The sequence below is a fragment of the Podarcis liolepis genome, assembly GCF_965112155.1.
Source record: "Podarcis liolepis genome assembly, chromosome: 14".
NCBI lineage: Eukaryota > Metazoa > Chordata > Lepidosauria > Squamata > Lacertidae > Podarcis > Podarcis liolepis.
In genome coordinates, this window is record NC_139569.1 from 52,050,310 (window position 1) to 52,072,674 (window position 22,365).

The following is a 22,365-nucleotide window of genomic DNA, read 5'->3' on the forward strand; positions in this document are numbered from 1 at the left end:
CTCCTCAGGAAGCCTCGCCAGGCGCCATCATTCTGTTATTAGTCCTTTCCTTCTCCTGCCTTTGAGACGCAGGCAGGAGGCTTTTAAGGGATTTCTCCCCTGCTCCTTAGAGGACAGGAGGGCTATAAATGGAAGCAAATGATAACGGGGTGTGTGGAGCATCTCTCCGTCTCAGAGTCATGGCTTGGAGCCCCCCGTTGGGCATTGCATGGGGTCGGACTAGAGGACCCCGAGGTCTCTTCCAGCTCTCCAGTCCGTGGCTTCTCTCCTCCTGGTCTCGCCCTCTGGCGCCTGCTGCTCCCGGCCTCGTGGCGGCAGCAGAGAGCACGGCCGCGCCTGCCCCGCGGGCTCTTGGGGTTCGCGCCTGCGTAGAGCGCAGCGGAGGCGGGACGTGCCGGCGGGGGCGGAGCCGAGCGGAGTCCCCGGATGCGGCCAAGATGGCGGCGGCGGTGGCGGCGGCGGCGCTGCGGGCGCTGGAGAGGCTGTGCCGCGTCGCCCTCTTCCTCTCGCAGCTCTACGTCCTCTCCGGGCGGGGTGAGTGGCAGCAGGCCGGGCCGCTTCGTAGGCCCACCAATGCACGCCGAAGAGGCGCTGGGGCCCTTGCACTCTGCACGCGCTCTGCCGTGAGGCTCCCTGGCCGGGACGGAGGCCTCTCTCTCCGGGGAATGTTCCCGGGCTCTGCTGCCCTGGCGCTTGTCCCGCCAGCCTTGGCTCGCTTCCCTGGGGCAGAGCAGCCTCTTCCAGCCTCGCGCCTGGTGCTGTGTCATTCTCTGCCCCAACAGGCTTACACTAGAGAAACTGGCATTGGGGTGATGGGAGGGGGGCGGAGAAACAACCAAGAAAGGAGAGCGAAATGAAGTGGGGGGGCGGGGGGGGGAGTAATGTTTTTATTTTGTTAATATACACCTGGGTTTTGTTACTTCAGGATATGGGGCAGACACAGCCTTTCTTGTGTTTCAGTATGACCTGGTCGCCCTAGGTGACCAGGAATTGCGTGCAGGGAGTGAGGGGGCTGATTTACAAAGCTAGATTAAAGGGCCTGCCTCTGAATACCCGTTGCTGGGAACTGCGGTTGGGGAGAATGCTGTGCTCGGATCCTGTTTCCAGGCTTCCCATAGGCATCTGGTGCACCACTCCAAGAGCAGGATGCTGGCCCAGATGGGTCTGTCTTGTGATCCGTCAGGGCTCTTCTCACGTTATTCCCGAATCTGGTTATGAGGAACTGCAAACCTATTATATTCAAGTCAGTCTTTGGGGCTTCTCACTGCTATCCTTTGCTGTGATTGGCAGTGTTGCTTTAGGACAGGGTAGGCAAGCTAAGGCCCGGGGGCGGATGCGGCCCAGTTGCCTTCTCAGTCCGACCTGCAGATGGTCCAGGAATCAGCGTGTTTTTACATGAGTAGAATGTCTGCTTTTATTTAAAATGCATCTCTGAGTTATTTGTGGGGCCTGCCTGGTGTTTTTACATGAGTAGAATGTGTGCTTTTATTTAAAATGCACCTCTGGGTTATCCGTAGGGCATAGGAATTTGTTCATTATTATTTTTGCCCAAAATATAGTCCGCCCCCCCCCCCAAGGTCTGAGGAACGCCACAAGGTCTTATCCAGTCTTGCTACTGTAGGACTTTTTTAAACAAGTAATGTCCAGCACAGACAAACGTCTCAATTGTTGCGCTGTGCATCATTAAGAGGCCTTGAAAGATCTGAGACACCGGTTGTCAAAGGTGCAAATACCAGGCAGTGTTTCTTCTCTCTCTTCTTCGCAATTCAGCACCTTAATTCAAAGTAGTGATGCTTACCGGCTCATGGGTCTGAACTACCCACACTTTTAAAATGCAAATTGAAATAAGTGTGGAAAGATCACAGTACTACTCCTTGGACTGGAGGTCCTGGGTTAGGGTGAGGAAGATGAGAAATACATTCTGAGGGTCAGCACTATTACAGAGTAATAGTTCCCTGGGCAGAGAAAGTCACTCAGTACAGCGTTGGCAACTAGCCTCTAGAGGAGAAGTGTACTGAGCAATTCAAGCCACTTTATCTTACCAGCACCACTTTCTTTTGAGCACACAAGGGATTTGAACCCAAGCCTGATGCTCTGGACCACACTGTTGCTTCCAAGTCGTAACTAAACATGCTTTGAATCCTGTTAGTATTTTGTGTTTCTTTCCCCCCACCCCACCCCCAGGATCACTGAGCTTAGAACACTCTCATCCACAAGCTCAGCTGGCAAAGGTTGCAATAGTACCTACAAGCACACACATTCCAGTGTCTAAAGTATCAGGTATGTATTTTTCCCCCCATTCCGTCTTGTACTTCTTAGAATGAAAATGTATGTCTTTGTAAACCTTATTCTGCACAGATCTTTAGAGGTTTGTGAGATATATTTGCCTACAGAACAGCTTATTTCTGAAGGACTCTCCATCCCACTTCCTCCATGTAAAAAACCCCCCTAATTTCTAGAAACAAATTCTCAAATGTAAGAAATAGCTAGGAAATTAGAGCTTTACATTTGCTAATGAGAGAAGACACACCGTTCTGTTATATCTTGATCCTTAAGATCATAGTATTTTGCAACTCAGAGTCTCTCTTGTGAACACTGCCCCAAGCTGCCACCAACAATCTGTTCCACATGGGCGTGTTCCACTTGTGCATACTATATAATGTGGCCCTTAATGGGAGGGAAATGGACTGTTTGGTCCCCTGCACAGGAAACAAAAACGTAAGAAGAGCCCTGCTGGATCTGATCAAGGGTTCATCTAGTCCAGCATGCTGTTTCCCGCGGTGACCAACCAGATGCCTCTGGGACGCCCACCAGGAGGGCAGGAACCACTCCTGTTGTTGTTTCCCAAAAGCACTTACTCGGAGGCATTTCTAACACTAGAAGCAAAAGTTTTTTCTGTGGATAAAACCCACTGAGTGGCTCAAGGAAACAAAAATAATCTCTTGAACTTAAAAATGAAGGAGGTCTTTCATTTGGAAACAAAACAATTGTACCCTGCAGATAAAGAAGCTGTTGATTATCTCCTACTAAGAGCCAAAGAACACTAATGAAACTGAAAGGTGTTGCCACCAATTGAGCAAAGGAACCAGCATGAATTATTGTGAGCAGGTCTGAATAAATACTCATGCATGTGATTACAAATACTATTACCATATGGCATTGATAAATGCCAGAGTACTTTCTCTTTTCACTTTCCCTTGTGTGAGTCCATCCCTCTCCATGGATGCAGCTCCTATTTGTGTAGTAGCTATGGTACTTAAATACGCTTCGTGTTTCAAAATGATAATCCAGTAATATTTCTCAATGCTTACCTGACTTTTTTGTTTGTTTGAGTATTAATATACTTAATTCTATATAGCCTGTGAGTCAGTCACTTGCCTTTTCATTTGAATGTGACCCACAACTTCCCCCATAGAAATGTATCTGAATTGTGAAAAATGCTGGGGTTATGCAAAAGGTCCCCAGTTCTGTGCCCATCAGAGAGCCAGTGTGGTGTAGTGGTTAAGAGCAGTAGTCTCGTAATCTGGGGAACCGGGGTCGCATCTCCGCTCCTCCACATGCAGCTGCTGGGTGACCTTGGGCCATCACACTTCTCTGAAGTCTCTCAGCCCCACTCACCTCACAGAGTGTTTGTTGTGGGGGAGGAAGGGAAAGGAAAATGTTAGCCGCTTTGAGACACCTTAAAGGGAGTGAAAAGCGGGATATCAAATCCAAACTCTTCTTCTTCTTCTTCATGCAAAGCTGGGAAAGACACCTGTCACTGTAGACCCTCCAGATATTGCTGGAGTACAGCTCTCAGCAACCCTGACCATTAGGCTTGCTGGTTGGGACTAATCAGGATTGGATTCCAACCATATTTAGAAGGCCACAGGGCATTCTAGTGTAGACAGTACTGAGCTAGATGGTCTAAAGTTCTGGCTCAGTTTAAGACAGTCATATCTTCCTAATCCTAAAAATAACTTACATATAAGGGAGACCCATTAAATTCTTTGGGCCTTATAGTGGATCTTACTCCTGGGTAAACATGCATAGGCTGCACATTACTAAAATAGGTGAAATGTAAATTGAGCAGGTTAGGAAAAAGTAGTTGCTTAGGCATTCGTGTTCAGCAACCTAGGAATTTCAGATATTTTGTTCCCTAGCTTTTTTCTAGCGAATACTGAAACTTTTGTTCTCACCAGATTTTAATTCTTCAGAAGCCACAGCGACCCCATCGTATATGACCCAATGCCCTAGTAATGGACTGTGCAGCCGACTGCCTCCAGGATGTATGGACTGTGAAACAAATTGCTCCTGTATCTATGGCAAAACTGCTGTTTTTGAATGTAAAGCCAGATCCCAGGTCCACTGTGTTGTAAGTAGAATGCTTGTTCATTTGTAATATGAACATGAATCTTGCGGAAATACTACACCTTACTTGTTTGAAGGAGAATAATTACTTTGTAAAATATGTAATTGAATAGATACCTTATTCAGGAGATGCTGGATATAGATGAAAGGGATACAGTGGTGCCCCGCAAGACGAATGCCTCGCAAGACGAAAAACTCGCTAGACGAAAGGGTTTTGCGGTTTTTGAGCTGCTTCGCAAGACGAATTTCCCTATGGGCTGGCTTCGCAAGACGAAAACGTCTTGCGTTTTTTGCAAGTTTGTTTCCTTTTTCTTAACACCCTTAATACAGTTGTGACTTGCCTTCGAAGAGCAACTCATAGAACGCGGTGTGGTAGTCTTTTTTGAGGTTTTTGGCGATTTTTGAAGCTTTTCCAAAACTTTTCCGACACCGTGCTTCGCAAGATGAAAAATTCGCTAGACGAAAAAACTCACAGAACGAATTAATTTCGGCTTGCGAGGCACCACTGTATTCTGTTGGGCCTAGACATTTGCTTTCTATCTGATAGGGGGAAGATTCAATTCTGTACTTTAATTACAGAGAGCTCAGCTTGTGGTTAGCAGTAGGGTTTGGCTGCTATGACCCCTTATAACATTTCATAAGTGCATTTATAGATTATTTTTTCCCCAAAAGACATATCCTGTTTTACAGACTCTTCCCAAAGTGATAAACAGTAAAAGCACCAGCAATCAAAACAAATACAGTTTCTGATCCAGTGCTGATAAAGACTGGAATAAAAATCCCTACTTCAAAGTTTTGTTGAAAGCAGAAGAAGGTTGTTAACAAGTGCTGAAAAGATTATATAGATGGTCTCAACCAGGGATGTCAACAGGTCAATCGCGATCTGCTGGTAGATCCCAGTGAGGTTTTGGTAGATCTCTGGCTCCCTTAGCGTCGCTAAAACTGACTCCTGCCTTGCCCCGCCCTCTATTGTTGTTTGATCTCTGGAAGGGAAGACGGAGCTTCCTCTGTGCTGCTGTTTTCATCCATAGCAATCTTTTTGTGAGTGACTTTACCCCTTTGTCCCCTGCCTTTAACCCCAGCCCCGAAACAGGGCTTTCCTCCCTAAAAACAACAACTTTGAGCTGAACCTCAAAAAACGGGGGTAGTTTTTAATTCTGAAAGTAGATTGCAGCCTCTTGAGAGTTGGCCACCCCTGGTCTAAACCAATTGGGAGGTCCTTGGTGCATGACCTACGATGGTCCAGCTGCCACAGTCTAGAAATGGCCAAAGCTGTTAGAAGGCATTCCTAGCCACTAAGGTCACCTTAGTGACAGACGGATCCAGGAGACTCCCGGACAACAAGCCCTCTCCTTCAGAGGAAGTACATTCTTTACCCAAAGCAGGCAATTGACCAATTACACGGACTCAATAAGTGTTCACAAATTGTGCATTGGTCTTGTCAAGATTCAGACTCAGTCTGTTGGCTGCTATCCAGCCCACCACTGCACCCAGGCACTGACCCAGGGCTTGCACAGCCTCTGCTGATTCAGATGTTACGGCGAAAGAGAGCTGGGTTTATCAGTGTACTGATGACACCTTGCTCCATATCTCCTAATGACCACTCCTAATGGCTTCATATAGATGTTAAATAGCATTGGGGACTACATAGTGCACTGTGGCACCTCACAGCTCAAGAGCCTAGGGGCTGAGAAACACTATTAAATGCCGTCTGCTGGAACTGTCCCTGAAGAGGAGACCAGAGCAATGCCCCTGATACTCATTTCTTTCAGAGAGTATAGGCAGATGCCATGCTCCCTTGTATCAGAAGCAGGTGAGAGATCAAGCAGAAGCAGCCAGGTCCTTCCCTCATTAGGGCACCCAAGGTAGAGTCAGTCACTAACCCAGATTGGAATGAGTCTAGACAATCACTTTCCTCAAATAATGCATGCAGCTACACCAGCTGAGGGTGAACCTTCATGCACCTGTTGAAGTCTAATCCAGGAAAGCTTATGCTTCAGTATATTCCCACAGGACTTTTCTTTTTTGGCACATAACAGCTCATGTGTTTGACTTTGTGCTTGCTTAATTTAGTAAAAGTATCTAGAACTTAGGTGCTCTCAGCTTCCAAAAAATCAAGTGTATTTGGTGATTCTGTCACACTCCAGTAAGTGCTCTCTGGTTAACCTGTGTATTATTTCTGGAAGGGTGAGTTAAGATTTCTGATTCTCATGCAGGATGAGAAAAACAATCGCCCAGAAACTTTCACAATCAACATGACTTGCCAGCTTTGCTGGCAGCTCCCTCCATCAGATTATGTCTGTTCCAATCCTACAAACTGCAAAACGGTCTCTTGTCCACGAGAACGATATAGTGCCAATTGCACGGTGCGGGATCATATTCATTGTCTGGGTAAGCAATGCCTGAGTAAGATGGTGTCCCTGAAGAATTCTATAAAATTCTAACAGATGTTTTGGGGGCAAAAATACCAGACTTGGGAGAAATGCAAAAAATAATACTAATGAATAAAAAGGGGAAAGATGCAACACTGATAACAGATGAGCCTATATCACTCTTAAATCAGGGCTGTAAAGTATTTGTCACAGTTTTTGCAATAAGATCAATTAAGATAATTTCAAAGCACACACTGCAGCACCAGTGGCGTAGCATGGGTTGTCAGCACCCGGGGCAAGGCAAGTAATTTGCGCCGCCTAACCCGTGGATTTACGCCCCCTAACCCTAACCCCCAGATGTTGCGCCTGGTGCGGCCAGTCCCCCCTGCACCCCCCACACTACGCCACTGTGCAGCACTATTCCTGTTTGTGGTCTTGGCTTTATGATTTCAATGTCTGTTTATTTTAAGGTAACCGTACTTTCCCCAAGATGCTTTATTGCAACTGGACAGGAGGCTATAAATGGTCAACTGCCTTGGCTTTAAGGTAGGAATAGGATTACCTGCTTTCTAAATAAAATACTTTCTTTTTTGGACTGGATGTTTGGTTAAGCTGGTCAAGGGAGCCTGGTTACTTTATTTTGTCTTCAGGCAGTTCTGAAGCCTGCTGCCTGTCCTGAGTCTTGAAAGCAGAATGGGATTCTACCAGTATTTTGTGTTAAACTGTAAAAATAAGTGCAAAGTTTTCATTTTAAAAAAATTATATCACTAGTAGGCTCATTTAAAGTAGATGATTTTTTAAGTCAGTGTTAATTAACTTCATTATGCTATTTGTCAGGTACAAATAATTTAAATGCTTTGCTGCTGGCATCAGTAATGGGTGTCTGGATTTGGACGGCTTCTCAGACATAATTGTGTTGTATTTGCAGCATCACACTTGGCGGTTTTGGAGCTGATCGTTTCTACTTGGGCCAGTGGAGAGAAGGTCTGGGCAAACTTTTCAGCTTTGGAGGCCTGGGAATCTGGACTCTCATAGATGTACTGCTCATAGGCGTTGGTTATGTGGGCCCTGCTGACGGCTCACTTTACATCTAACCATCAATGCAAGAAACGTCAGAGATGGATTGCACTTGGAAACACACAAACACACCTAGGAGAACTTGTTCCATATTTCACATATATTTAATGTACAGCATCTGTACTTAGACTGCCTTTAACTTAAGGTGAAATAAATGAATGGCTCATTGGATGATGGGGCTTTTTCTGGAGTTTGTTTCCTTTTGGCTTTTTAAATGCACTTAATTTTTTTTCTATGAAAAAAGGTGTTTTAAGTTGTGCAGTTCTGTTTCTTGGACAGATGTAAACTAATTCACTACATGTCTAGCAAGTTCCCTTTTTATCATCAATTTTTATTAAATGTTTTCAACATAAAATAGAATAAAAGCCAAACTAATCTAGAGGAGAGAAATAAGAAAAAAGGAAGAAAATAAAGAAGAGGAAGAAAAGGAGAGAAAGTATCTTTCTGTTACGCCCTAAGTAAATCCATTGAGCAGCAGATTTAAAATGTTTATTACATGTGTTTATCTCCTGCATTCAGTTATTTTTTATTTCCGAGAACGGTACATGCAGTGTATGTGTTAATTTAACTTGATACTTTGGCTCCCTCGGGACTGAATGTTACATTGTTATTGCTAGATAACCTTAGAAGTTGAGTCTTCTAATACAATGACTAATAAAATTTTCTTTCACCACACATATTTCCTTTAATGCTTTTTCTTTTCCTAATGGGCTCACTTCCGTGTACGGCACCTTTTTTACCATTGGACCCATTGGTCTCATCTGCTCAATCCGCCATTTGTATAGTGGAGGGGCATGCACCTGGACTTGAGAGCCAGCGTGGTGTAGTGGTTAAGAGTGGTAGACTGGTAATCTGGGGAACCGGGTTTGCTTCCCCACTCCTCCACATGCAGCTGCTGGGTGACCTTGGGCCAGTCACACTTCTCTGAAGTCTCTCAGCCCCACTCACCTCACAGAGTGTTTGTTGTGGGGGAGGAAGGGAAAGGAGAATGTTAGCCACTTTGAGACTCCTTTGGGTAGTGATAAAGCGGGATATCAAATCCAGACTCCTCTTCTTAAGCTGTACAGTGAAGCCTTTTACAGGTGAAACTCAAAAAATTAGAGTATTGTGGAAAAGTTCATTTATTTCAGTAATTCAACTTAAAAGGTGAAACTAATATATGAGATAGACTCATGACATGCAAAGCGAGATATGTCAAGCCTTTATTTGTTATAATTGTGATGTTTATGGCGTACATCACAATTGTAACAATTAAAGGCTTGACATATCTCGCTTTGCATGTCTAGTTTCACCTTTTAAGTTGAATTACTGAAATAAACGAACTTTTCCACAATATTCTAATTTTTTGAGTTTCGCTTGTATTTATAGCCCACCAGACACCTGCCACAGCAATGCTGATCAAAGGTAGGGTGGTTGGGAGGCAAGCACTGTATAGAAAAGCAGACTTGGCTAGAGCCATTAAATTAACACAGAGACTTCTGCTGCTTTGTCCTCAGATATAAAACTTGGGAGGACCCAAAGTTAACATTATGACTCCCATACAGTGGTACCTCGGGTTACGAGCTTAATTCGTTCCAGAGGTCCGTACTTAACCTGAAACTCTTCTTAACCTGAAGCACCACTTTAGCCGCCGGAGCACGATTTCTGTTCTCATCCTGAAGCAAAGTTCTTAACCCGAGGTACTATTTCTGGGTTAGCAGAATCTGTAGCCTGAAGCTTATGTAACCTGGGGTACCACTGTATCCTGTAAGAATAAGAATCGGTGGGGCAAAAGCCTTCTAAGGCTGATGGGAGAAAGGGAGGGAAGACTCCCATGTCTTTCACAACTGCACTTGCAGCTCTGTTCTCCCAGCCATTAGGGGCTCCCTCGGCCTGAAAACTGAGATGGCACCCCGGTATCAAATTCGACAGGCCTTAGCTCTCCCGGAGTCTTACCTTTACCTCTCCCAGCCATTGCAGGCCTTTTCTCCTCTCGTGCTGAGCACCAAAGCAGCAGCCCTGCCTGGCCTCCTGTAAAGCCACGTGGATGCTCAGCTTTTGTGTGCAGTGGGGATGCAGCAAACCTCTGGCCGGTGGTCTTTCTGGTGTAATGATGCAGGGGGGGGGGCTGTAAAAAACCCAGAGCATCTGTGGGACTGACCCATATTTTGGTGCCATAGTCGCACAGCAAAGCGGATGTGATACGTGACCTGAGAGTCACTTTGCGAAAGAGTGCACGTGCAAGATCCGGCTCCTTTGGCGAGCCTGCCTTGGGTCGCCCCGCGGGCTGCTCTGGGACTGGGCGGCGCGGGGCCGGGAGGCGGCGCTGCTGCGGGCCGGGCGAGGCGCGGCGATGGCGGCGGAGCCCCCGGGAGCGCGCGGCTTCTACCGGGAGCTTCCCAAAGTGGTGAGGCCGGGGCGGGAGAGGGGGCCTGCGGGGAGCGGCGGCTTCGCGGCTTTGGGCGAGGCGAGAGCCGGGCGGCGTGGCGGGGAGGGAGAGGCCGGAGCTGGCCTGCCCGAGTGCGGGCCTGGAAGGAGGCGCGGGAGAAGGCGGCCTGCCGAGAACGAAGGGCCAAGGCCCGCGAGTCGCCCGCCGCCTTCCCGGGAGCGTCTGGGCCCGGGGCCCGGCTCAGGGGCGGGGGGTCTCCCGCCTGGAAGGAGCTCTGGCGAGTCCGCGGTCCCAATCCCGTCACGGTCTTGGTGTAAGACAGCTTCTTACACTCGCTAGCCCTCCATTTTTAGCCACCCGAGGGAGTGACCATCACGGCCTGCAGTTAATTCTGTAATGAATGGCTTGTTCTGTAAAAAAGAATTATTTTTGTCTTTCATGAACCTATTGCCAGTCAGTTCCGATGGATGATGAGAGAGAATTTATGTATCCCATTGAGGAATTTCCTCCTGCGAAGCATCTTGGAGCTATCAACTGTTGTTGATCCAACCGCTTCTACTTCTTGTGGCCCCCAGAAGGCTGTCCAGAGGAGAATGCGGCCCTAAAAAAGTCCCCTGCTCTTGTGTTGCGCAGGCGGCCAGAAATAAGAACTGACAGCTTAAGGTTAAGGAAGAGAGGGAACTGGTAGGGGGGGAGGGGGTGTTTTAAAAATGTTTCTAATGAAATTTGGGGAGAGTTGAGCAGGTATTTGCTTCTGAATTAGGAGCTGCACGCCCACCTGAATGGCTCCATCAGTTCTGCTACCATGAAGAGATTGATGGCCCGGAAACCAGACCTTCAGGTTCCTCATGGAATGACCATGATTGACAAGGGCAAGAGAAGAAGCCTGGAAGAGTGAGTATGTCTCAAGTCTGAGCCCGCGCTGGAATTTCTTAGGTGAAGCATCTGCCTGGCTGCCTCCTCCCACAGCATATCCCAATCCCACCCTCTGCACCTGTTGGTCAGATGGATGTGTGTTGCTCTTTAGATGCAAGGAGAAATCCCTGTGCTGCAACTTTGGCCTTGAAGCACAGACCTGATTCTGCATCCTCACCCCCTAATTCCCAACCAAACTCGTTGTTTGGCACTCCTGTTCCTCCTGCGCTGCATAATTAACTCCTCCATGTGCTCTTAAGTGGCAGCGTCAGGCTGTAGCAGAGAAGAGATGAGGACCTCTGCATTGGCATCCAAGGGACCAGCTCTGTTCCTTGAATGCTTTCATCTCAGCTGGTCATTAGAACAACTTGTAAGAGCTTGAACTTTAGGTTTGTTTCTTTCCTCCTCCCTCCCTATCCATTTTCCTTTTGTGCTGAGTCTTTTTAGATTATAATGCTGAGGACAAATTGTCTTCCCTTTTATAATTTATATTTATTTATATATATAACATTTATATATTTAATATTCCTTTTATGTGTACATTTAATTCAGAGGTGCATGCGTGTGGGAAGGGATGCATGATAAATGCAGAAATCTATTTGAAACAAAGGTGATCTCTGGAAACGAGTTCAAAAAGCCGATTTTGGGGGAGTGTGCCACTTTTCCCTTTGTTTTGATGAATTCCTATTCATTGCAATTCTCTTTTCTTTCTTTAGGTGTTTTCAGATGTTCCAGATCATCCATCAGATTACCAATAGGACTGAAGACATATTAATGGTACGCTAACTCAAACTTAATTTTAATGTGTGCTCTCATCGCATGGAGCTTCCTGCAGGCAATGGCAAGCCGGCCAGCATCGCAGAAGGTGGTCCCTGCTCTGCTCCGCGTTGGTTTAGCGTGGCACACAGGAGCCAACTGAGCGGGGGGGGGGGGATCCATGGGCCAGTTAAATGATCCCCATGGGCCGCTTGTGGCCTATGGGCCTTAGGTTGCCAACCTCTGGTGTGGTGCTTCGAGTGTTGGACCAAGGTTCAAATCTCTCCTCAGCCATGAAGCTTGGTGTGTGACCTTTGGCCAGTTGCTGCCTCTCAGCCTTGCGTAGCACAGGGATGTTGGGGGGATGAAATGGGGTGGGGAGAACTAGCCAGACCACCGTGAGCTCTTTGGAGGAAAGAAGGTGGAATAGAAATGCAGAAAGTAAATACAAAGAATAGAATAGAATTAATCTTTTGCTGATGATGAAAAGGAATCAATCACTGGCCACGCATGGGGTTGTTTTTTGTTTTGTACTCTGGGTGTATTACTTACATATATTTCTGCTTTTCTTCCACCCTTCCCTTTAAGGAGCTCAGAGTGGGGCACGCAGCCATCTCTTGCCCTTCCCAGCTCAGACGTTATCCTTGGAGCAGAGCAGGTTTAGACTCGGTGATCATCACTGGCCAAAGATCACCCAGGGAGCTTACTGGCTGAACAGGATTTCAGGCTGACTTGTGTCTGCTGTTTTGAGACTGGTGGAGAGCTGATCATTGCAAAGAACTGAAGAAACAGAAAAATATTAGCAAGTAAGGTGTGATTAAATAAGGTTTGGCAGCTGGAGCAATTATTAAAAATTGGTGAAGTGGCAGGTAGCTGAATTCCAATCATTAATAAAAAGAATTCTTAATGGATGGAGTCTTTTTAGAGGCATGGAGATGAATACAAACTCATGTCCTACTATTTCACAATTCACATTACAATATTTTTGAAGTGTTAGGGTTGTAAATGAATTGTATATGAAGCATAACTTTTATATCCTAGATTTTGCATATATTTATATTTCATGATGATAAAAGAATTATTTCTGAAAAATAGATTCATGGAACCAGGTATGTGAGTGAATTTGAGATTTGATTTTTCCCTGGGGGGAATGTGTGTTAAAGCTTTGAAATGATAGCAGTGTGCTTTGCAAATATCCTTTAGGTTCAAAATACCGCTATAATTTCAGGTAATGAAAGATGTTGTCCAGGAATTTGCTGCTGATGGAGTCAAGTACCTAGAGCTAAGGAGCACGCCCAGAGATGAGCCGACCACGGGTGACAAATGGATTTCCCTTTCAATTTATAATTGCCTGCTCTTTGCCACTAAGCACCTCCACCCCCAAGTTCTCCAGGATTTGGGGAGAGTGGAACATCCAAATACCTCACAACAGCCACTCCCTTCCAAGATGGGGCATTGCTTTCCACATACATGCATTCCGTGAAACAATTTATTTTTCACTTTACAGAAAACATACTCAAGGTTGCTTGCATTTTTTAAAAAAACACTTAGCAAAACTACAAATAAAATAAATTATTATGAAAACATCAGTTGAAAAAGGCAGCTGTGTGAGGGAGAAGTGCTCCCCCCCCTTCTTGAGCAAGGCATGTTCTCCCCCCCCACCAGCTGAGGTCAGGGGGGAGCACTTCTTGCTCCAGCTCACTTCAAGCTCCAGGTCTTGCCTTGAAGCCCCTCCCTTACCCGCTTGACAGCTGACATGATAAGGCGCGGGGGGGGGGGAGCGCTTCCCTAAAATGCCCTTGGGGGCCAAAGGGGAGGCCAGGGCTGATGGAGGTTCCCCACCTAGATTCCTCATCTAGGGTGAAAAGCAGTCCATGACTATTGGGAATAGATTTTATTTATTTCATTTCATTTCCCTTTTTAATTGGGATAGACCAGCTTTCTACATTACTATATCAAGGCATCTCACAAGCTGAAGAAACGAGACTATACGAGAGCACACATCTTAATAACTAAATGGCATGGAGAAGTTTTTGGTGCAGTGGGCCGGACTGGACTGGGCCGGGTATGAACAGCCTCATCTCGTGCCCTTTCCTGGAACCTCCTGGCTTTCAGGGTGGAGCTAAAGCCCCGCCATGTTTTGACCCCAGTGGCTTTCTGCAGTAGTGCAACCCTGGCTTGGCAAATGTCCAGCCTGCATCTGTGCTTGAGTGCTGTGAAAAGAAAGCGGCGGGGGGGGGGTCAGTTGTGACCTGACCTTTAGTGATATATGGATTGGGGTATGGCTGAGGTCGAGGAAACAAAACCCTAGGGTTTTGTGTGTGTGTGTCACAAACACTTTATACCTTCTGTTTGAAAGGAATACAGATCTTCTCTTCATAGGTATGACCAAGAGGACCTATGTGGAAGCTGTACTTGAGGGTGTAAGGCAATGCAAGGAAGATGGCTTGGATATAGATGTTAGGTAAGTTTGTAAGCGATACATGGGTGGCGCTGTGGTCTAAACCACAGAGCCTTGGGCTTGCCAATTGGAAGGTCAGCAGTTCGAATCCCCGTGACAGGGTGAGCTCCCGTCGCTCGGTCCCACCTCCTGCCCACCTAGCAGTTCAAAAGCACGTCAAGTGCAAGTAGATAAACAGCTGCCACTCCAGTGGGAAGGTAAACTGCGTTTCCATGCGCTGCTCTGGTTCGCCGGAAGTGGCTTAGTCATTCTGTCTGCGGACAAACGCCGGTTCCCTCAGCCTATAGAACAAGATGCGTGCGCATCCTCAGACTTGTCCGCGACTGGACCTAATGGTCAGGGGTACCTTTACCTTTACTTAAGTTTGTTAGCCAGACTCCTTTTGTTTTAAATGCCACTGCTTCTAGTGCTGAATCTCCAGCGAAGGATTCCCTGAGCTTATCTGGTGTTTGCCCTGTCTCCCTGGCCTTTTCTGCGAGAGGAGCTAATTGCATTCACTTGAGCAGGAAAAGAAGTTGGCTGCCGCTGTACAGTTTTCAACCTGGACCAGTTCCTACATCACAATCCTCATTTGTGAGCTAATGGTTGTTACTTCTGCAGTAATATGGCTATCCATATTCTAGGTTTCTGTTATCTGTGGATAGAAGAGGAGGACAAACAGCTGCCAAGGAAACAGTCAAACTGGCCGAAGATTTCCTGCATTCCACAGATGGAGTGGTGGTAGGCTTGGACCTCAGTGGAAACCCTTCAGTAAGCTTTCTTTAAAAAGAAGAAATAATCACCTCTGCCATCGCCCAAATTATCATATGTTTCTATCGTGATTCAAGCCAGCCTTCGCCAACCTGCTTTAAACCATGAGTGTTGTGACCTGCCTTGGGACCTTCGGGTGGATGGCGGGAAATAGACAAAGAAGTGGGTGCTGGGACTGTGCTGGCTCAAGCTGAGCAGAGGAGTAATGCAAAACAGCTGGAGGGCACCAGGTTGGTGGAGGCTGTGTTAAGGCTTCTGTTCACCTGTATCTTAAGAACCTAAGAAGAGCCTGCAGGATCAGGCCAATGGCCCATTTAGCCCAGCATCCTGTTCTCACAGTGGCCAACCAGGTGCCTGTGCCAAACCTGCAAGCAGGATTTGAGCACAAGACTCACCTCCAGGAACTGGCATTCAGAAGCATTACTGCCTCTTGATTCTGGAGGCAGAGCAGAGCCCTCATGGCCAGGAGCCTTCAGAGCCCCTCCTCCTCCATGAATTTGTCCAACTCCTTTTTTAAAGCCACCCAAGTTCCATAGTTTAGGGACACAGGTGGCGCTGTGGGTTAAACCACAGAGCCTAGGGCTTGCCAATCAGAAGGTCGGCGGTTCGAATCCCCGTGACGGGGTGAGCTCCTGTTCCTCGGTCCCTGCTCCTGCCAACCTAGCAGTTTGAAAGCACGTCAAAGTGCAAGTAGATGAATAGGTACCGCTCTGGCGGGAAGGTAAACAGCATTTCCGTGCGCTGCTCTGGTTTCGCCAGAAGCGGCTTAGTCCTGCTGGCCACATGACCCAGAAGCTGTACGCCGGCTCCCTCGGCCAGTAAAGCGAGATGAGCGCCGCAGCCCCAGAGTCGGCCACGACTGGACCTAGTGGTCAGGGGTCCCTTTACCTTTAATTTCCATAGTTTAACTCTGTGCTGTTTGAAGAGGCGCTTTGTCCTGAATCCTCCCAACATTCGGTTTCTCTGGCTGCCCACGAGTTCTAGCCTTATGAAGTGGCGGGGGGGGGGGGAGACTTTTCTCTCTCCACATTCTCCACGACTTGCATAATTATGTAAACTTCTTTCCTAAGTTATATTTTTGCTTTACCTTCAAGGCAGGTCATGGCAAGGACTTTCTGGAGCCTCTCTTAGAAGCGAAAAAAGCCGGGCTGAAGCTGGCGTTGCATCTTTCGGAGGTAACATTCTGCTGCAGGGACTTGCTCACTGAGCAGCTTCTCAGGCTAAATGTGGCACCAGGATTAATTTTTTTTTTAGTGATGTGTGTAGGGTTCCCTGTGTCACCTGGAAGGCAGGTTGTCTTTGCCATCAGCGCAGCACTGGCAGGCCACCATGGCCTCCGCTTCTGCTGCAAAGCCGCAGTGTGACAGCCCCACCTGTGTAGGGGCCACTTGTTCAGTTTGCACTGGCCACATGGGAACTGTGCATGGGCAATAAATAAATAAATTAGTAGTATCTGTAAGTGGCTTGCTACAAGGCTTACAATCTAAAAAACACAACACGCAAGGGGAAAGGGACAGGGAGGGAAGAGGAAAATCAAAGCGGAGGCACCAGTTTCTAAATAGCAGTTCCTGTATTGGCCAGCCGGCCTAGTTCAGGGAACAAGGTCCCTGATGGAGTTAGCCCTGCTTTCTGTCTCTCCCACTGGGACAGTCTGAGGCAGGGGCCAGCAAACTTTTTCAGCAGGGGGCTGGTCCACTGTCCCTCAGACCTTGAGGGGGTGGACTATATTTGGAGGGGTGGGGATGAACAAATTCCTATGAATTGTTCCTATGAACAAATAACCCAGAGATGCATTTTAAATAAAAGCACACATTCTACTCATGTAAAAACACGCTGATTCCCAGACCATCCACGTGCCGGATTTAGAAGGCGATTGGGCCAGATCTGACCCCCTGGCCTTAGTTTGCCTACCCATGGTCTGAGGATATGGCTGCCCCCAGGTGACAGTGGAGGGGAGAGGAGGAGGCAATGGAGGGATCCTTGATCTTTTCCCAAACCTTTGTATTTCCTCCTTCAAGCTGGCAGCGTGAAACGGCAAGCTGGAGTACCTGTCTGTGGGTATATCATCTACTTCTTGTTTGAATCAATTTTATTAGAATTTAAAAAGAGAGATACAAAGTTTATTATCACATATCTTTTTTATTCAGACTAAAACATTACTTTAGATAAAAACACAGATACAAAAGAAAGGAAGAGAGAGAGAACAAGAAAATTAAAGTTAAGAAACTAAGGAACTTACAATTCTTCATCTGTCAGCAAAATATATAAACATTATTCAACTCATCCACTCCAATATAATCCCCAGCATGACTACTTTCTATAAACCAACATTATCTTCAGCCTTCAAACCAAAATCCCATTATTTCATGCAAAAGGTCTATGAGAGCTTTCCAATCTTTAATAACTTAACAATGACTTTTCTCTGATTAAGCATGTCAATTTTGCCATCTCAGCTAAGTCTAATAATTTTAATAACCATTCCTCCATTGTTGGTAATGATTAATCTTTCAATCTTTGTGTATATAAGTTTCACTGTCCTAATCATATATTGGAACAACGTTCCATAGTCTTTTCCCCCCCTTTTTCTTTTTTGTATATCCATAAGTCCCAGCAGGAAGAGTTCTGGGCTCAATTGAAAGTTAGCCTTCAAAATTCTCCCTATCATTGTTTATGAGTTGTTGTTGTTGTTTAGTCGTTTAGTCGTGTCCGACTCTTCGTGACCCCATGGACCAGAGCACGCCAGGCACTCCTGTCTTCTGTTTATGTGTACCTAAAGTTATTGGCTTTTTTCACATGTCCACCAAGCGTGATAGACTGTCCCTTCATGTTCTTTACATTTCCAACAAGTATTGGGGATATTTTATACATTCTAAATAGTTTCTCAGGTGTTAAATATCAATGGTACATCGTTTTATTAAAGTTTCCTTTTATAACAGTGTCTATTTTAACCCTTTAGTTCACACATTTCACCGCTGTTCCGTTTGTATGTTATACCCACAATTTCTCACCCATTTGATCATGCATACTTTAATTTGTTCTTCTTGCATTTAAAATTTCGACAATAATTTATACATTTTTGCAATCATGTTCATCAGCTGTACACAACTGGTTTCAGAATTTGTCTTTTTTTTGTTCTATACCTCGTTAGGCATTCCTCCCCTCCTTTTTTCAATCTCCAGTTTTTGTCGTCGTCCCCCCCTTATCATTTCCCTGCTGATATTTCTGTGTTCAAAGGGAGATGGTGAGGGACAAATGGAACTTAGCAGAATAGGTTAACCAAGAGGGCTAGTCTACCTTCAACTGAGAGGTGATGGATCCTAATTGATTTTGGAGAGGGACAAACAATTATTTGCATTCAGTGTGCGATTGCATTTAATATGTCTAGGCTTTTTTAAATAGTAGTGATGGATGCAATATTGTCAGGGAACTGACATCGGAGCTAGAGGCGGAGGGAAGGCTCTCAAATGATGCTGGAGAAGGGCCCAGCAGGGAAAGAGGCAGCTCCGCAGATGGGGAAGCAAATCAGCCCTACACCAGGGATATAGAGGGGCTGATGGGGGAATCAGCGAGAGGGCTCCAGGACTCTTCACCGGACACCAGCGGGGAGAGCACGGGTCCTCCGCTACCCACGCCCACCCTGCGCAGAAGACTTCCGCGCAGAGAGAGTAGGAGGAGACTGGGTGTCAAACAACTTTTATGTTGGAAAAGATTTAAGAAACGCCCACTGACGGATTCTGCTAGCGACTGAGGCAGCCACGAAGTGAAGGGCTGTCCAGACTGAAAGGTTTAGCAAGGCAACAAAGCCTGGAGAGGCGGCAACTTACGCATGAGCAACCCATACACATTACAAATATTGATCAGGATTGGGACCAGAGCACGTAGCTTTCCCTGCCTCCCCTATAAATAGCTGTGAATAATGCAGTGAAATGAAGGAATACATGTAGAGCTTCACAAACTGAGCTTTGCTGGAAAGGCACCTCATCCCTCTGGAAAATAAGGGGTATCCATCTTTATGGTGTTTTGATTTTTACAGACTTGTTAGAATTTCTCTTTTGCCAAAACTATGGAATGTATTGACTGATGTCTCTGTACCCATCTCTGCTTCAACATTTCACACATGTTTTCTGTGCTGATTTTGTTGTACACTTGATTTTGCGTTTTAATAAAACAAACATTTATATACTACGTACTATTTCCAAAAAACCTGCAATAGATCTTATGGGCTCTTGTTCTGGTTGGTTGGTCTGGTTATTTCAGCTCATAGAACTAGAAAAGGTGTGCAGTGGGTGACCAAATGCATTGAGGGGTTGAAGGTGAGCGCCGGGGCATCACAGCAAAGGCCCATCAGATTATGCACAGTGGGCAGAAGGGCAACACGGGGGGGGGGGGGTTCTTCCTTCCTCAAGATACTGGAACCCAAGAGGGTCCTCCAGCAAAGCTGAATGGTGGGTTGAGGACGGTCAAAAGACAGTGCATAGTTAATCCATGTGTCTTCTCTCAGATCCCAAACCAGGAAGAGGAGACCAGGCTTCTCCTGGGCCTGCCACCTGACAGAATTGGACACGGTACATTTCTTCATTCTTCATCATTGGCCTCAGGGGATCTTGTGCAGCTGGTTCGGCAAAATCGCACACCCCTAGGTAAGGAAAGGCGTTGAAGGAAAGATGGAGGGTCCTTGGGATTCACTTTTCCTTTGCCATTTCGCCTTTGGTTGGCAGAGCTCAACTGCGGTTACCATGACAACTGTGGCTGCAGCAGCATTTTCTCAGGCCCGGTGGAGGCCAGTCCCTGGTGAGAGGAGGGGAGGAAGGTGGCCGGTGCTGAGCGCCGTTGGTTCTCTTCTTCCTTCTTCACAACGTCCACACCAGACATGCTGTTTCTAGCTTCACAAGGGGATTTGGGGACACTTCCACTGGGAAAAGCCTTTCTTTAATGCAGGGCCAGTTTCCATGTGGAAGCCTCTCAAGCCAGTGCTTCCTCCCAGGAGGTCTGAGGTGGGCTGGGCCACATGCCACTACTGACACCATCTCACGTTGAGTCCGCAGACACAATTTAAGCAACACCAAAGCCTTCACACTAGGGTCTGCTTCTTTGTCTTCACTGCTATACTTTGCTCGTGCGAGGTGACCATGTCCGCTTTAGGTGGCCTTCCCATGCTTGCTCTCCCCGTTTGACCCCTTCTGAACCAGACTTCTCTCGTCTTCCTCAGAACTCTGCCTGACGTCAAACCTCAAAAGCCAGACGGTGCCTTCTAGCGACCAACACCACTTCGGATTCTGGTACAACCTGGGTCATCCCATCGTGCTTTGCGTAAGGCACTCTGCGTTATCCAGACACACAAAGATGTCAGGGTGGAGAACCTCTTCAAAAACAATAGGGCAGGCATGTCCAAAGTCTGCTTCAGGGGCCTAATCTGCCCGCCGGTTGGTTTAATCTGACCCCTATGGCAGTTTATTTCCTGGGGTAAAATCCTAAAAAAAACCCTCAACAACTTCAATCCTAAAAAAAAGCTCATGGCCCTTCACTTCATCAAATCTGGCCCTCTTTGAAAAAAGTTTGGACACCACTGCATAGGGAGACACCTCCTCCCCCCCCCTTGACATGTTGTAATAGCCTTGCTTCTCTGTCAGAAGAAGATGAGCCCTGCCAGATCAGGAGGAGCCATCTGTTGCAGCGTTCTGATTTCCCACAATAGCCAATCAAATGATATTTATTTATTACACTGATAGCCCACTTTTCCTCTCCAATAAGTTCAAGGTGGCGTCCTCATTTTTACTCCGCACAACAACCCTGTGAGTTAGGCTAGGCTGAAAGGCCCGAGGTCACCCAGAGAGCTTCATGGCCGAGTGGGGATTCGAACCCTGGTCTCCCAGGTCCTAGCCCAACACTCCAACCTTTACACCATGCTACCTCCAGGAAGTCCATGAACAGGGCATGAAGGCAACAGCCTCCCCTCTACTTGGTATCTAGCAAGCAGCATTCACATGGAAGTTCTGCTTGCCCCTCGTGGTTGAGCCATCCCATAATGGCCTTTCCGGCACCTCCCACACCCCACGCCCTTCCAGCCTCACAAGCAACAGGCCTCAGCAGGGACATCAGGAACAAAAAGTTGATATATAAAGTATTTTTGGAAGGTAGGCTACATTGTTGGCTAGGAAAACAGTCTGTGATGCAGTCCTTTAAGTGCCCAAAGCCCATAAAATTAACCCTTTTACTATTTTCTTTTACTGCCAGACGGACGACAAGGGGGTTTTTGCGACTGACCTGAGCCAGGAGTACCAGCTGCTTGCAGACACATTCCAACTGTCCAAAGCACAGATCTGGGAAATCTCCTACAATGCCATCAACTGCATTTTTGCTTCCAGTCATACAAAGACGAAACTGAAGGAGCAGTGGCATCAACTGAAAGCATCTGTGCTTTGAATAGCCATATCAGACCGCCAACAACTATGGCACTCACGCTGCGTGCGCAGAGTGTTGTTTTTTTAAAAAAAGCATGTGTTTTTTATTAAAGATTTCTTAGTTTACAAAAGTATGTGCAACATCTCTTTTTCCAAGTTACATTTTCTACAGATCAGTTTCATTTGTTGACACATTAGTGTTGCATTAGGAAGGGGGAAAGAGGTGGGGGGGAATGGTAAGTGGGGGTGGGGTCAGGTGGCGATGTTTCTATTTTACTTAATGTATGTGCGGGGTTTTGTGTCAGCGTCGCTTGTGCAGGTAATAATAATAATAATAATAATAATAATAATAATAATAATAATAATAATAATTTATTATTTATACCCCACCCATCTGGCTGGGTTTCCCCAGCCATTCTGGGCGGCTTCCAACAGAACATAAAATACAATAACTTTTAAACATTAAAAGCTTCCCTAAACAGGGTTGCCTTCAGATGTCTTCTAAAAGTTTGGTAGTTATTTTTCTCTCTGACATCTTGTGGGAGGGCGTTCCACAGGGCGGGTGGCACTACCTAGAAAGCCCTCTGCCTGGTTCCCTGTAACTTGGCTTCTCGTAGCAAGGGAACCGGCAGAAGGCCCTTGGCGCTGGACATCAGTGTCCAGGCAGAACAATGGAGGTGGAGACGCTCCTTCAGGTATACTGGACCGAGGCCGTTTAGGGCTTTAAAGGTCAATATCAACACTTTGAATTGTGCTCGGAAATGTACTGGGAGCCAGTGTAGGTCTTTCAAGACGGCCGTTCCCAGTCACCAGTCTAGCTGCCGCATTCTGGATTAGTTGTAGTTTCCAGGTCACCTTCAAAGGTAGCCCCACATAGAGCGCATTGCAGTAGTCCAAGTGAGAGATAACTAGAGC

At 46.6% G+C, this 22,365-nt stretch overlaps 2 protein-coding genes and 1 long non-coding RNA gene across 7 annotated transcripts in view; 2 read left to right on the top strand and 1 right to left on the bottom strand.

Annotated features, from left to right (window-relative positions):
• The window catches only part of TM2D3 (TM2 domain containing 3), an 84,001-nt gene extending 75,527 nt beyond the window's left edge, over positions 1–8,474 (top strand). The window contains exons 2-7 of one of the 2 annotated variants that reach the window (XM_083476021.1): positions 451–534; positions 2,185–2,280; positions 4,182–4,354; positions 6,567–6,741; positions 7,193–7,268; positions 7,651–8,474. In XM_083476021.1, coding sequence (XP_083332147.1) covers positions 451–534; positions 2,185–2,280; positions 4,182–4,354; positions 6,567–6,741; positions 7,193–7,268; positions 7,651–7,816 — 770 coding nt within the window. In that variant the 3' untranslated portion in view covers positions 7,817–8,474. The remainder of the gene's footprint in view (positions 1–450; positions 535–2,184; positions 2,281–4,181; positions 4,355–6,566; positions 6,742–7,192; positions 7,269–7,650) is intronic. The other variant, XM_083476022.1, reaches the window with a different exon arrangement.
• LOC310693722 overlaps positions 1–22,365 on the bottom strand; it is a 155,552-nt gene that overhangs the window by 3,965 nt on the left and 129,222 nt on the right. The window lies entirely within an intron of this gene.
• Positions 10,129–21,581, top strand: MAPDA (N6-Methyl-AMP deaminase). Of its 4 annotated transcripts, none has more exons than XM_083476127.1 (10): positions 10,129–10,185; positions 10,931–11,061; positions 11,799–11,859; positions 13,067–13,154; positions 14,221–14,302; positions 14,923–15,049; positions 16,144–16,224; positions 19,551–19,689; positions 20,259–20,359; positions 21,284–21,581. In XM_083476127.1, the coding sequence occupies exons 1-10, from the start codon at positions 10,132–10,134 to the stop codon at positions 21,470–21,472; spliced, it is 1,053 nt and encodes a 350-aa protein (XP_083332253.1). In that variant the 5' UTR covers positions 10,129–10,131; the 3' UTR covers positions 21,473–21,581. The 4 variants fall into 4 exon arrangements, with proteins under 4 accessions (XP_083332253.1, XP_083332254.1, XP_083332255.1 ...); XM_083476128.1 differs by having other exon boundaries at positions 14,923–15,019; XM_083476129.1 differs by lacking the exon at positions 10,129–10,185 and adding an exon at positions 10,622–10,830.